General features: G+C 41.5%; 1 protein-coding gene and 1 pseudogene across 4 annotated transcripts; both read left to right on the top strand.

Annotated features, from left to right (window-relative positions):
* Positions 1–5,360: 5,360 nt before the first annotated feature.
* On the top strand, positions 5,361–6,925 carry LOC147441727 (uncharacterized). Of its 3 annotated transcripts, none has more exons than XM_086483267.1 (2): positions 5,361–5,645; positions 6,159–6,925. In XM_086483267.1, exons 1-2 carry the CDS (start codon positions 5,643–5,645, stop codon positions 6,828–6,830), a joined length of 675 nt encoding a protein of 224 aa, XP_086339393.1. In that variant the 5' UTR covers positions 5,361–5,642; the 3' UTR covers positions 6,831–6,925. The 3 variants fall into 3 exon arrangements, with proteins under 3 accessions (XP_086339393.1, XP_086339392.1, XP_086339391.1); XM_086483266.1 differs by having other exon boundaries at positions 5,362–5,645; positions 6,156–6,925; XM_086483265.1 differs by having other exon boundaries at positions 5,367–5,645; positions 6,153–6,925.
* Positions 6,926–9,523: 2,598 nt separating this feature from the next.
* Positions 9,524–11,149, top strand: LOC147441726 (uncharacterized; annotated as a pseudogene). Its single transcript, XR_015184337.1, has 2 exons — positions 9,524–10,384; positions 10,509–11,149. The product of XR_015184337.1 is annotated as an uncharacterized LOC147441726 (transcript).
* Positions 11,150–14,652: the final 3,503 nt, after the last annotated feature.

The following is a 14,652-nucleotide window of genomic DNA, read 5'->3' as shown; positions in this document are numbered from 1 at the left end:
CATTAGCATCCTGTACAGGCTCATCTGCTTGATGAACTCCTTCAGAATAACCCATGTCAAGGTCAAAGCTTGTGAACCACTTGTTGTACAGTCTAGCTCTTCACTAGAACCATTATCGGAGGTAACTTCCATGCGAGCAATCTTCGAAAAAAATCATATATTTTTGTTTGAGCATTTAAGTTCATTTTTTACCTTTGCTAGATTGCTCAAAAGATGGTCCTCTGAAGCTGAATCTGCTACTTTAAAAGCTTTATTTGCCTTGGCTTTCCTCCTTGCAGAAATATGTTCCCAAAATTGATCATAATTAAGAAATTGCATCTGATTCCCCTCTTCTTTATAGAAAACAACCTGGCTTTGTTCGGTAATCTCCTTCATTGCCAACTCGATAATCCTTGAGATTTCATGAACAAACCCATCTGCAAAATAGTCCCACTATCTGGGATATGTTTCTACCAGTTCTCGAATCTTATCTTTAAATTCGGAGGTTACCACTTCTTCAAAACTCGAAATCATCCGATCTTCTGGAATCCCTCGGCTCTTTATCTCTATTTTATAGCATGCAAGGAGTCCATCTGGATCATGTCCTTGAAAAATACCACACTGCTCATGTACGACATCAAGTGCCATCTCCATTGCATCATCAATCTGCTTTTTCATCTTCATAGCTTTTACTTCTTGCAAACATCCCTGAACTAATCCCAACTTTTTTTTCAAATCTGCAACTGCTAGAGTTTTATCAAGTCAATTGGAATTATAATCTTCAATAAACTGCATCAACTGTTCTGGCATCTCCATCTTTACCTCCTACCCCGTCTCGTTTCACGTCAGGTTCACCAAGAATGTCGGGGGATTTGTGTTCGAAAGGTGAGCCGAGAAGGCGCGGGGCCTCTGGCTGTGAGAGGCGTGTGGAAGAGAGTTGCAGCAAACACAATTAAATAGACAAAGCTTAAAACTAACAACTTGAACACGATTCTGAAGCTTGATTACCCAAAGCGGACAATTAACAGTACCGTTGCTTAAATTATTCAAACTCCTTACACCATGTTAATTTGCCTTCATTGGCTTGCCGAGCTTGCCTTGATAAAAGTTGTCTCCTTCGTTCTTCTTCTACTTCTTTAAGATAGAGAGAGAGAGAGAGAGAGAGAGAGAGAGAGAGAGAGAGAGAGAGAGAGAGAGAGAGAGAGAAATCCCAGGAAAATGATAATTATGGCTTGAGAAATAGATTATGGCTTGAGTTATGGCTTCTTTGATTAGAGTGGCTATGGAAGCTTGGATTAGAGTGGGATATGGAAGCTTGGAAAAAGAGTTAAGAGTGCTCAAATCTTATGGCTTCCTATCCTGATACAGCAGAGAACGAAAACTTGAATATCTTTTAATCGGTGCAGAATTAGCCTCTGTGCGTGAGATGCAAAAATGCTCAAAACGCTATTTTCCTTCACTCTAAGTGGCCCGGTTTTACCAAAAACCTGGTTTACAAAAATTTTACAGACTACGACTTTTTCGGCCTCCCTCATGCAGAGATGTGAAGTCTCTCACACACTTTCCTTTTTACCACTGACCACATGTCTTCCTCTACCCAAGTTGCCTTATATGTCCTAAGAGCCTTTTCACATGTAAAACCATTTCTTCAAGCATAAAATCTCTACGCTTAGGCCTTCGTAACCACATAAAGCATACACTTTCTGGACCTCCTTGTTTGTTCTCAAGCCTTGGTCACTGCTCAATAAATGTGTGAGCTTCAAATAGACCTTTTCTGCTTCTCTTTACTCTTTTTCCCATCATGAAAGCGGAGCGGCACGACACCGTTACTCCCTTGATTGGGAAGTTGAGGCTTCACGTCCAAAGCTATGTTTACAAAGAAGACTTATATATCTCTCCTCTCCAACATGAGGATGCTATCCTATGGGCACCATGGTTCAACCGCATGGCTGCCAACATGAAGTTCCTTGAAAGGAGAATCTACTTCATCTACAGGGTGTATATAGATGCTAGTGAGTCTGACCGTACTATACCACTTGTAAATTCACCTGCTTTTGATAAATCAATGAAGAGCTTAGTTTCTACGTACATGATTTTTGTCAAAGAGTCCCTAAAAGGTCCTAATGTTTCATGAAATATAAATGGTAGGAATCAAGAAGAGTTAGCCTTGTCTAATTTTCTGATTCCAAGATGTGTTCATCGATGATATGCCTATGGACTTACCTCCAAAACAAGGGGATGATGACCATCGAATTGAGCTCCTACCAGAAACTCACCACCTAACAAGCCTCCTTATTGAGTTTCCCACGCTCAACAAGAGGAGATCATGAGGCAAGTACAAGATTTGTTAGAAAAAGGATGGTGAGGCCTAGCTCCTCTCCCTTTTGTTCTCCAATCCTTTTAGTGCAAAAGAAAGATGGTACATACCGCATGTGTGTGGACTATCAAGCACTAAACCATATCACTATCAAAAATAAATTTCTTGTACCTCGGGTAGATTATCTATTTGATAAGCTACAAGGCTCTACCTACTTCAGTAGGATTGACCTTAAAAGTGACTATCATCAAATAAGGATAATGGATGAAGTTATCCTAATGACCGCGTATACACAACGCTGGTCTTTATGAATATCTAGTCATGCCTTTTGGCTTGACTAATGCACCAACCACATTTAATCGTATAATGGAGAAAATCTTTAGACCCTACTTTGATGATATCATCATCCACTCCAATTCCGTGGAGGAACACAAGAAACATCTCCAAGTGATTTTTCAAGCATTGAAGGAGAACAATCTTTTTCTCAAAACCAAAAGAAAAGCAAATTTTTTCTTCAAGAGATTCAATACCTAGGTCATATTATCTCTCAAGATGGTATCCGTATGGATCCATCAAAGTTGGAGGAAATAAAAGCATGGCCTAATCCAAGGAATCTATATGAGCTAAGAAGCTTTATTGGTATGTGTGCATACTATAGACGCTTCATAGCATTGTTTAGCTGCCTACTAGAGTAAAAAATGGAAAAATCCAATTTTTTTCTCTCCTGGTTAGGCTAATATACACCCTATGGCATATGCTGATGCATCTACATGTACATGGAAGATTTTGTTCCAATCATGGGCTTGCGAAATTGGAGCAAAAATTAATCCCTGCTTCAATTTGTGAAAAGCCTTCTCACATCCCTCAAGGGACGGTTATGGAGCGAGCTCAATGGAGCAAGCTTTGGAGCGAGCTTTTTTTTTTTTGAAGGCCACCACCACTACCTCCCATTGCTGCCCCTTAGCACCCATGGCCACCACCACCTAAGTCCACCACCGGTGGTTAGTGGTGTTAGCTTACTGCCACCATGAGCGTTTTTTTTTGTCTTTTTTTAGCAGAACGGTGGTAAGTACTCTGTTCCATGGTGCATTGTGAGATAATTTTTGGGAATTCCATGCCAATTTCATTCTTAGTGTTCTATACATGATTATGCTTATTGTATTTTGTGCAGGTTGATGGAGTTTGTCATGATACAACTAAATAGGCACCAAGTGAAGCTTGAGGGAGTGTATACAAATATACAAATATACACATATACACCTTGAATATTATATGCATCTTAATTATATAAATGTATACCGTCAGTGATGCTCCTATGAGTCCTCTAGGGCCTAGAGGACTCATAGGATGGCATTTGAGTGTGCTGCTAGAGGAATCCTTTCAAGATAACAAAGAAGATCCAGTGAAGTCTAAAACAGCCTTTCTCAACATTGCAATGATTCACATAGACAATCCAGCAGCACCAAGGGTGCTAGTTGACATATCAAAAGTTTAAGATGATGAAGTGGGAGATGGAACAATGGTTGTTTGAGCAGGAGAGTTACTGATGCAAGAAGCAAAGAAGGTCATCGCAAAGAATATACATCCCATGACAATCATAGATGGATATAGGATGGCATCTGAGTGTGCTGCTAGAGGAATCCTTTCAAGATAACAAAGAAGATCCAGTGAAGTCTCAAACAGCCTTTCTCAACATTGCAATGACTACAATATATTTTGATCAAGTGAAAAAATTGGGTGGTTGGTGACATGGCGGGTAGGGGGGCTTTGAGAGCATCTCTTTAAATTCGATAGACAGAGGCATTTGCCTAGCGCTTGTTGAAAGAAATGACATGAGCAAGAATCAATGATGTGCCTTTGATTCCTCATTGCTATGGCCATGGTCATGCTCGTGACCATGACCATGATCATCATGATCCCATGGATGATGCCAACCCAGGAGAACAGGGCCATCCAATAGTTGCATATTTGGAAGGATCTAGCTTCAATTGCCTAGTGTCATCCAATTTCTTCCTCAATTTCCTCTGTTCGTGTACTTTGTTGTCACCATTATCAAACTCCACATGGTCTTCACCACCAGACATTATGTCCAAACTCACATTTGCACTCCTTTTTGAAGCAATATGCTTGTTTAGCAACTTACGCACCTGCTTCTTCCCAAAAAGGTTCTACGGCCTCTCATCGCACCTACAGCCTCTTTGTATACAATGATGGAGCAACTAAGGACTCCTAGGAGGTAATGACCGGACCCATTGTATAAGGGGATGGACTACTTTTATATGGCGTGCTAGTTGTCATATCAAAAGTTCAAGATAATGAAGTGGGACCCATTGTATAAAGAGATGGAGGGTTTCAAGATAATGAAGTGGGACCCCTTGTCAGCTACATGTCATGTTTGATTTGACATTATGGCCCCTAGTTTTTAATTTCATTGTTGGAATGCTACAATCAATGAATGGAAATTTGATACAAGACACTTCCTTGTAGTAGAATGTCATTTTTGATTTGACATTATGGCTCCTAGTTTTTAACAACCCTACTTGGAATGATGAAGGTGAGAGGCGTCAAAAAAAAAGTACACATGCATGTATAGCCAACAATTTTATTGATGCATGGCTGCACTTGCTTGGCGGTACTTTTGTACTAGACCATTACACAACAAGTTTCTAGCATATTTGTTTCTAAACACGCTTCTTAATGCAGTCCATGTAGCTCTCGAAAAGACTACACCACTTGTTGTAGTATTGTTGATGACTAGAAATTAGGATCTGTTCATCCATCTCTATGGGAACTGCACTCACAAAAACATTGAAGTCACTATGTGGTTATACTCATTTAGTAATGTCTTTCGACTTGCTACTGATTGAAAACATCCATAAATAGTTGCCATCACAACAAGACTCACATTCCACCATTCGAGTTTTATAATAATATCTTGAAGAGCATCTCCTACTATTAACCATGCAAAATGGTGTCGTGCCACTACGTGGACACGTTGTGGAAATCTTTTGGAAGGATTTTTGTGCTCACACATCTTGATGAGGGTGATGTGTACAAACTGCATGCACAACTCCAAGGTCTTTTCTACACCATGTAACACAAGCCTCTGAAAAATATAGCTATAACTTTGACTGTATGGATGCATCGATATCCTGCTCATCACTGAGGGTTGAAGTGTGCACAATGGGAAAAAAATACACCCCTCACTTTGGATCCAAGTATGCGTGGTAAAATGTGAGCAATTTGAAGGGTTTCTTTCTTTAATCATGTTTAGGAGAGAGCGGGTCTGGCTTCAGTAATCATGTTTCGGAGAGAGCAGGTCTAACGAGACTGCTCTTCAAATCGAATGGTAATATCTAAACATTCTTCCGCTAATTTTGCTTCTAATAAGTTCTGCGCTTTCTCTCCCGCCATCTCTGTGCAAATGCATGTCTCTGTTTCTGTGGCATGTGCTCTTAAAAGTGCTCTCTGTCTTAACTAAAGAAAGAAGAAGTGCTCTCTGTTTCATCACCCTGCGCGCTCTCTCTCTCTCTCTCTCTCCATTACCGTGCTCTCGCGCTCTCTCTCTCTCTCTCTCTCTCATTACCCTGCGCGCTGTCTCTCTCTCTCTCTCTCTCTCTCTCTCTCTCTCTCACACACACACACACACACACACACATTACCGTGCTCTCTCTCTCTCTCTCTCTCACATTACCCTACGCGCACTCTCTCTCTCTCTCTCTCTCACACACACACACACACTACCATGCTCTCTCTCTCTCTCTCATTACCCTGCGCTCTCTCTCTCTCTCTCTCTCTCACACACACACACACACACACACACACACACACACTAAAGGGTGAGGCAATGGTGCAGCAGCAGGAATTGGAGAAAGTAAAGGGTGAGGCAATGGTGCAGCAGCAGGAGTTGGAGAAAACAAAGGGTGAGTCTATGGTGCAGCAAGGAAGAATTCAACATTTGGCAGAAAAGCTTCACACTGTAGAAGCAAAAGCAGAGGTGGAATCCCAAAAGTTAGCAAAGCTGCAAGCAGGTTTTATGCAAAAGTTGGATGAAAAAAATTGTTGTCTGAGCACAATTCAGCAAATGTCCACTCGGTCGCAAGGTTTGGAGTGCCTAAGGCCAATTGGGATGCGTAAGTTTCTCGAGATTTCCAGGGTTAAGGTGCACAGATTTTTAGTTTCTGAAGGGTGCAAGGAAAAGTGGATGGCCAATGGATGGAACTATACCGGCTGGAACATCATGGTTGCAGGAATTCAGCAATCCCACTGGTGTCAGGAGTTAGCGAAGCAAGGGGTTTCAATGGCAGCTCTAGATTTGTTAAGGTTCGGTGCTGGGACTTTGCAGAATCAGGGTTCGGAAGCTGCACATGCAACAGCGACTGAGTTGGCTGACGGGTTTGATGCTGAGTTGGGGGTGGGATTTGTGAAGGCATATGCGAACTGCATTGTGGATCAGAAACCTGAGCATAGGGATCTCCTCAACTCCTTATTTCGGTTTTGCTTTTCAAGTGGTGAGTATTACCAGTGTATTTGACATTTGTTATTCAGTCACCTACGATTGTGAGAGCAAGGGATAGCAATGCAAAGTGTGTTCTAATGGCAATCAAGAAGAAATGTGCATTGTGTCAATGATGTCAAGTCTTCTGTGTAATGTGTTTTAACGTAAGTTATGACTGTTTTAAGCAGTAACTTCTATTGCAATATTCTATATGTGTTGTGTAAGTTTGTGATGTAATTTGAGGGTAATTAGTCCCATATGACGTTAAGCCCTTCTAACTTAGGGAAAATAACTTATATAGTCCCTTCACGAGTTCATAGAACTCTCCCATTAGAGACTCCTTGTCTTCTTGACGCCATTGGCATTAAGGCTCATCGCTTGATGGATCTTCCACTTTTTGCTTCTTCTTTGTTGTGTCGTGAATGTCTTCTTGTGTTTTTATGAATTTGTAAGTTGTCATACTAGTGGTTTAGTTGGTTTAAAGTAGTGGAGATGTCTCCTCCTTAAGGAGGATGATTGTTGTGCGGATGTCGTCGTCTTGGTCTGGTGGAAAACGGCCAACAATTTTTTTATGGTTTGGGAAGCATGTATGGTCTTGAGCCGGATGTAGAGAGATTGAGAGAGGCTAGATGTTGGCAAAGAGATGGGTTGAAGCGCTAACGCAAAACGCTGATGTAAGCACTAACTCGAGGGCTAAAGCGGTGATGCTATGGGCTGATGCAAAGCTGAAAACGCAGGCCTGAAAACGCTGATGCGAAGCACTGCGCAAGGCTGAAAACGCTGATGAGGTTTGGGCTGCGGGAGGAGAGAGAATGTGTTTGATGGGATGTAGAGCGGAGAGACGAGTGCGAGGAAGATGTAGAGAGAGGAGAGAGAATGGTGCCAATTTGTAGGGATGCTCTCTTGATTGCTTGCTTGTAAAAATGAGCCTTGGTTTGGTATTTATAGGCTCTTGCCTGATTCGAGGTGACCTCCGCCTTTCAACCATCCTAAGGTGTCACTATGATACACAAAATGTGTCCCATGAAAAAGAAAGGGAGAATTTACTCATGTGGCAAGTCTTGGCACATGAGGTGTATATTTAAATACACGTTATGTGAGATGAGCGGAAGCGATGTGGTCATAGAAACTCACTGCGTTTGATCCCTTCAGGAGTGGTGTCGACATAATATAATTGAGAAGCATGCCTATTGAAGCCAACAACATTATCTTCTTCAATCCTCATCCACTAGATCAAGTCAACTCCAAAAAGATTTGTGATATAGGTTACTATGTAACTTGAGAATATTCCTACTCTCTCTCTCTCTTTCTCTCTCTTTGAGAATATTCATTCTCACACAGTATTCACTCCCACAAAGTAAAGTTAGATATGGGAGATGTGGACAACTAGCAAAAGATATTGGCATAGCATATTAGAGTAAGTGTGTATATTAGTGTGTGTGTATGTAACAGACAATAGATTTTTGTCTAGATTTTTTTTGCTTGGTGTTTCCCATGCATCCGTACAGTCAAAGTTGTAGCTATATTTTTCAGAGACTTGTGTTACATGGTGTAGAGAAGACCTTGGAGTTGTGCATGCAGTTTGTATACATCACCCTCATCAAGCTATGTGAGCACAAAAATCCTTCCAAAAGATTTTCACAACGTGTCCTCGTAGTGGCACGACACCGTTTTGCATTTGTGGTTAGTAGTAGGAGATGCTCTTCTAGATATTATTAGAAAATCCGGATGGTGGAATGTGAGTCTTGTCGCGATGAGAGCTATTTATGGATTTTTTTAATCAGTATCTAGTTGTAAGACATTGCTAAATGAGTATAACCACATAGTGACTTCAATGTTTTTGTGAGTGCAGTTCCCATAGAGATGGATAAACAGTTCCTAATTTCGGGTTATCAACAATACGTCAATAATACGTCAATTTAAGACTAAACCAGTTCAGGTCTCATTTCTCGTAATCGAGCCCAGTTTCAATGAAAAAAGATCCAAACATCCATATGTCAAACAATGCACAAGATTAACAAACTTATTAAGATGAAATAAATTCAAACAATGCAGAAGATTAACAGACATGAACAAAGTTTAAACACATGTGCTTCAAGCAACAACAATTAAAACAAAAAAATAATAATAGACTGTTTTCTTTACTTGCAAATCATCACAATACATAGAGCATCTAGAAAAGCACTTTGAGAATGTAGTTAAAGTTGCCCATAAATTAATTCTCTCACGTTATGATTCTAAATGCTTGAACATTTGAGTCCCCTCAGAATTAAACATCTCATGTCAGCTCATGAGTCATACTAAGTAAAGCACACTGTACTCTATATCTAGATAAAGTTATCTCATGTATCCTCACTATAGGGGCACAAAAACTTATTCCGTGTAATGACAATTTGTCTGTAGCATTTCAATTAGCTAACCAAATACGAAGATCATCCAAATTCCTATTTTCCCTTGCAGAACTACTTAGAGGACTACACGATTGATTGAAAGTCCTTGTCAAAATAATGCAGAGTCTACTTACTAGAGGTTTGGGCACACTACATTTGTCCAAAACAACCTAAATCATTTTGCCCATGCCCCTCTCATGCATAGCCTGCTATTAATGCAGCCCATGCGACAACAACAACCCTTATGCATGTCAAGTAACCCTTTTACCTTCCCAAGCCCACCGCATTTTGCATACATGATGACGAGAGTATGTGAGCACTTTTCAAGCAACCCCCTTTGCACAAGATCATCGTGTAAGCTGGTGCCTCTAACAAGACCTTTGTTTTAGGTACAAGCCCTGAGTGCAGCCACACAAAAGCATGACATGGGCCCCCTATAAATGTGAACCCTCAACTTGTGAGCTCACCAATAACCCAAGATGGAGTGTCGCGGCTACCCACCCACAAAGGCCCCCGTGTAACCCTATGCTTGAAGCCTGGGTACCTTGGGTTGGGCTTGCTGTTGCGGTTGCCCCACCATATTAAGGGGGGCTCCCATTAAGAGACTCTTCTCGCTGCCAAGTTATCTTTCTTGTACTTCTGTAGCTCTCGCTGCCAAGTTATCTTTCTTGTACTTCTGTAGCTCATGGGGACGTCTGCCTACTGCTGTCGGGGGCACGTTTGCTGCTGTAGAGGCTGTCGGGGGCACGTCTACTGCTGTAGGGGGCACGGATACTGCTTCCGCCCTCCCATTTCACCCCAACAACCTTCCGTTTAGCTAGACAAGGTATCAATCTCCTACTCCATAGCCTTCCTCCAAACATCCTATTTAAGAGCTTGACCTACATGTGTAAGTTCACCCTTTGGCTCAAAGTTTTCATTTCTCTAAGTTCACCCTTTGGCTTACACACTTATTCTAATATACACTTATAGACTGAATTGCCCCCCGCCTGTCTCCCGTCTTGTCTGCGTTCACTCACTTACTCAGGATGTCGAAACTGAGGAAGCGGGAAATTTCTGGTAACGTCATGGAAGCGAATGAGAAGAGGAAGCGGGGAAGTTCTGGAATGAAAGCAGATGAGAGGAAGGGCAAAGAGCCTCTGGATATACAGAAAGGGTTTCCCCTCAGGAAAAGCACGAGGAGGCGTTTCTCCCCACCAGGTAATATATCGATTCTCTCTCTCGTTGACAGTTTTTTGGTACACTTGTCTACCTATATAGATGGGCCATGTCCATTCTTGTCTGCCTATATAGATGGGCCATGTCCTTTCTTGTCTGTCTCTAGATGAGTCCAATAAAATGGTGGCAAATATGGTGACAATGGAAATGCTTGAGAGAATGGAGGCAATTTTGGAGTCCAAGTTGAAGCAGAGGGATGCGAAGATGGAGTCCGAGTTGCTACAGAGGGATGAGAAGATGAAGTCCAAGTTGCAACTCATGTATGCGGTGCTCAAGGAGGCTGGAAAAAGTACCTACTTAAGTCAGACACCGGCTGAACTTGGAATCCTGGTGAAGGAGAATGCAGAAGTAAGGGATGATTGTGTTCCCTTGGCAGTGAACGAAAAGGTAGCAAACGACATTTGGGGTAGCAGGGTTGAGTGGAATAGCCTGAATGATCCGGGTGTACGAATTCTCGAAGAAAAATTCAACAAAATGCTAAAGAAAGTCAAATGGAATCAGTGCAAGCAGGAGATGGTCTTTACAGGTCATGAAAGGGAAGAATTATCTGATCAAAAGCAGATTGATTATACCATTTATATCAAGGGTAAATGTCATGTGGCTTCCAATGTAACAGCGCTTGTAAGCTTATACTCTTTTCCTGATCCTGGCAAGCGTTCTAAAAGGCCGAAATACAATTGTAAGGCTCATGTTGGGCATGCTATCAGAAGAGCAATTTCTGTTTTGCAGTCTGCAGGCCCTGTTAGGAAAAGAATAGCAGTTGCTATTACAAATTTGCGATGTATTCAATGGTACACAGTTGAGAGGGCTTGGTCAGAAGATGTGTGGGATATGAGGTCTCCTTTAGTGTACAGTAGATCCGCAGAATTTGATTCAGCTAAAAGGTCTTTAGCTGCTGTGTTTTTGGCTGACCCGGCTCATCTGTTTTGTCATCAGAGTCACAGTTATGTTATAGATGGTCATGAACTTGAGTTCCTTGAGTACCTGGGCTCTGGAGCGACAAGTACTTTTTATAAGGTTAATTATCTTGACAAACATGTAGCTGTAAAAGTTTCTAAAGGGGAATTTGATGTATGTAATTTGATGTATGTCACGTATGTAATCTCTTTAGAGATTCTTTTATCCTGTCATGTGTCCATTTTGTATATATGTTGGTTAACTCTATATATATATATGTTGGTTAGGTCTATCTATATATGGGTCCACTTATTGTATAATGATGGACTTAATCCATCAAGTGTGGACCAAGGTACTCACAGATGCCAACTTTTATCATCATTTTAACAAATAAAAAGTTGGCTTCTTCCATGTTTTAATCAGTGGTATAATCAGTGGTGGACAAAAAAATGTAAATCCACAAGATAGCCTCGTTCAATAAAGGCTTGGAGTCATTTTGTACCCAAATGATACAATAGGGTGGTACCATTTCGGGCAATTTGTCTACACAATCACCCATTTAATATGTCTTTGCATAAAGGTGTTGGACCCCCATTGCGTACTGAGCAATGGTGGACTTAATAGGGTGAACACATTTGTGTATAAGGCTTGCACCAATTGAGGTGGAACCATTGTATAAGAAGTCGACTTATTTTGTAGAGCAGATCAATTACCAAATTAAGTGGATCCGCTATGCAAAAATATGGGTCCGCTCTGCTACAAGGACGTGATCAATAAGAATTTTGATGATGGCCTGCAAATCCATCCCTATGGGCATTGCTTGGTTCTTGAAGATCTCTCAAAATAAAAAATGCCACGCAATTGCACTTGAAGCCATTCATTAGAGTTGTTAAATAAATTCACATAATGCCCATCACAGACATACCTCAAAACACATCGATTCCATCCACAAGCAATTATATTGTGGACCCATTTATATACCAATGCGCCTAGCTCATATAATGGGTCTATCCCAGATAATAAGTCCATCTCATCTAATGGGTCCGTTCTATACAATGGATGGACCTCATGTGATGGATCCGGCCCTTGCAAATCCATGCATCCCATATGTATCGATTACAAAACACTTCATCAAAAAAAGTGCAGGAACATAGACTACGATGGATTTCGCATGCAAGAGCGCAATATACAATGCGTCCAATGATTATATAATGGGTCCACAACTAGCAGACGAGAGAGAAAAATAATATCTATAGGTAGCTAGCCGATTGTATAAGGACAATACACCCATTAGGCCAGATCCCTTGTAGTGGGGTGGCTTCTATAGGATGGGACCCTTGTAGTATGGACCTCCTAGAAGGCTAGATTATATCTGATGGACCCCCCTTGTAGTAGGGTAGCTTCTATATGTGGCCCCCTTGTAGTAGGGTAGCTTCTATAGGTGGCCCCCTTGTAGTATGGACCCCCCTTGTATTAGGGTGGCTTCTATAGGATGGACACCTTGTATGAGGGCCGACCCCTTGCAGAAGGGTGGTAGATGATGGACACCTTGTATGAGGGGCAACCCCTTGCAGAAGGGTGGTAGATGATGGTAATTTTGAGCCTACACCAAGCTTAGATTTCACTTTAAATAGAGTTTCCTTTAAGCACAACTCCTCGAAGCAGCTCCTCTAAGTATTACCTTGATGATTGGACTAGAAACTGGAAAACTTGGATCTCTTTTTGGATGCCATTTATAAAGGTGATGGATCCATGTGTGTATAGATCATGTGTATAGATCTTAAACCCAATGTAAATAAACTATTTTTAAGTAGTGGACCCATTTATGTAGGTGATCGGCCCTTACGAAAGAGATCATCCAATAGATAGGGCCTTGCCTTGTTTAACTCTCTTACTCCTTGGCTCCATGAAAGGAAGCCTTCCTTATTTTGCATTTGCGAAAAGCCTTCACAAGACGACTCATGGCACACACCCTGCGATCTATTTTGTGACCATTTTTTTTCACATGGGTGTCATGATCCATACCATGAGTACATATTTGTTATTGCCACGTTGGCCACCATAAACCACTTCCCTAGGTAAAAGGTAGACCCATTGAATTGACCATGTGTACAAATTATATGAGGTGGGCTCATTACCTTTGCTTGACCCATTATATGAAAAGGGGGACCCATTATATAAAGTAGAGCCATTTTATGAGGTCTGCCTCTATGGTGAGGTGGGCCCAATAAATGGAGTGGACCCCCTTAGAAGCCCATTATATGAAGACTGGCCCATTTTATAAGGGGTGGACCAAATAGGGTAGATCTCACATAATATTGAATTTCCTAATGGGTCCAGCCCTCATTTGTAGACCTTCACTATAGCTTTCCAGGATGCATTGTATAGGGTGGACCCATTGTATGCGTTGGGGATACATTGTATAGGGTGGATCCATTATATGCATTGGATGCATTGTATAGGGTGGACCCATTGTTTGAGGATGGCCTATTATATGGGTGGACCCATTGTTTGCGGTGGACGCATTGTATGGGTGGACGCATTGTATGGGTGGGACCACCACATTATTATAGGTAAATGTTATAGGTAAATGGCACATATATGGGAAGCCTCATTATATTAGCCAATGGACCCTTGGGATAGGCATTCCTTGGGAATAGCATCCCATTGTAAACCCCTCTGGTAATCTCCATCCAACATATGCTAGTGAGCCTATGGCAAGGGCAAGGGCTTGGATTATATGCTCAATAGGTTGTGGATCTATTAGATGAGGTGGGCCCATAATGTTGACATGCAATCGTAACCAAATGCCATTGTATGGATTGGAGCCATTAGATGAGGTGGACCCATAATATTAAGCGGTGACCCATTTTATAATCGCTAAACCCATTGTATAATGACCGGACCCATTGTATAAGGGGATGTACTTTTATATGGCATGCTAGTTGTCATATCAAAAGTTCAAGATGATGAGTGGGACCCATTGTATAAGGAGATGGATACAGGATGCAATCTGAGTGTGCTAATCTGAGTGTGCTAGAGGAATCCTTTTGCCAATACAGATGCTGGTGACCTCATATGTATAGGTAGTGTATATTGTGAGACCTCCTTGTATGATGTTGACATGAAATCTCAACCAAAAGCTATTGTATGGGGTGGATCCATTAGATGAGGTGTGCCTATTATATTGGGTGGATCCATTATGGCCTATTGTATGGGGTGGACCCATAATATGAGGCCGTGAACCATTTTATAAGGGCTAGACCCATTGTAAAATGATTAGACTCATTGTATAGAGGAATGGAGTGCTTTTATATAGGGCCAAAGCACAGGGCTAGATGGTGCTTGAATAA

The sequence above is a fragment of the Adiantum capillus-veneris genome, chromosome 15 (assembly GCF_014529385.1).
Source record: "Adiantum capillus-veneris isolate H3 chromosome 15, ASM1452938v2, whole genome shotgun sequence".
Lineage (NCBI taxonomy): Eukaryota > Viridiplantae > Streptophyta > Polypodiopsida > Polypodiales > Pteridaceae > Adiantum > Adiantum capillus-veneris.
This window is presented reverse-complemented; position numbering and strand designations above follow the sequence as displayed.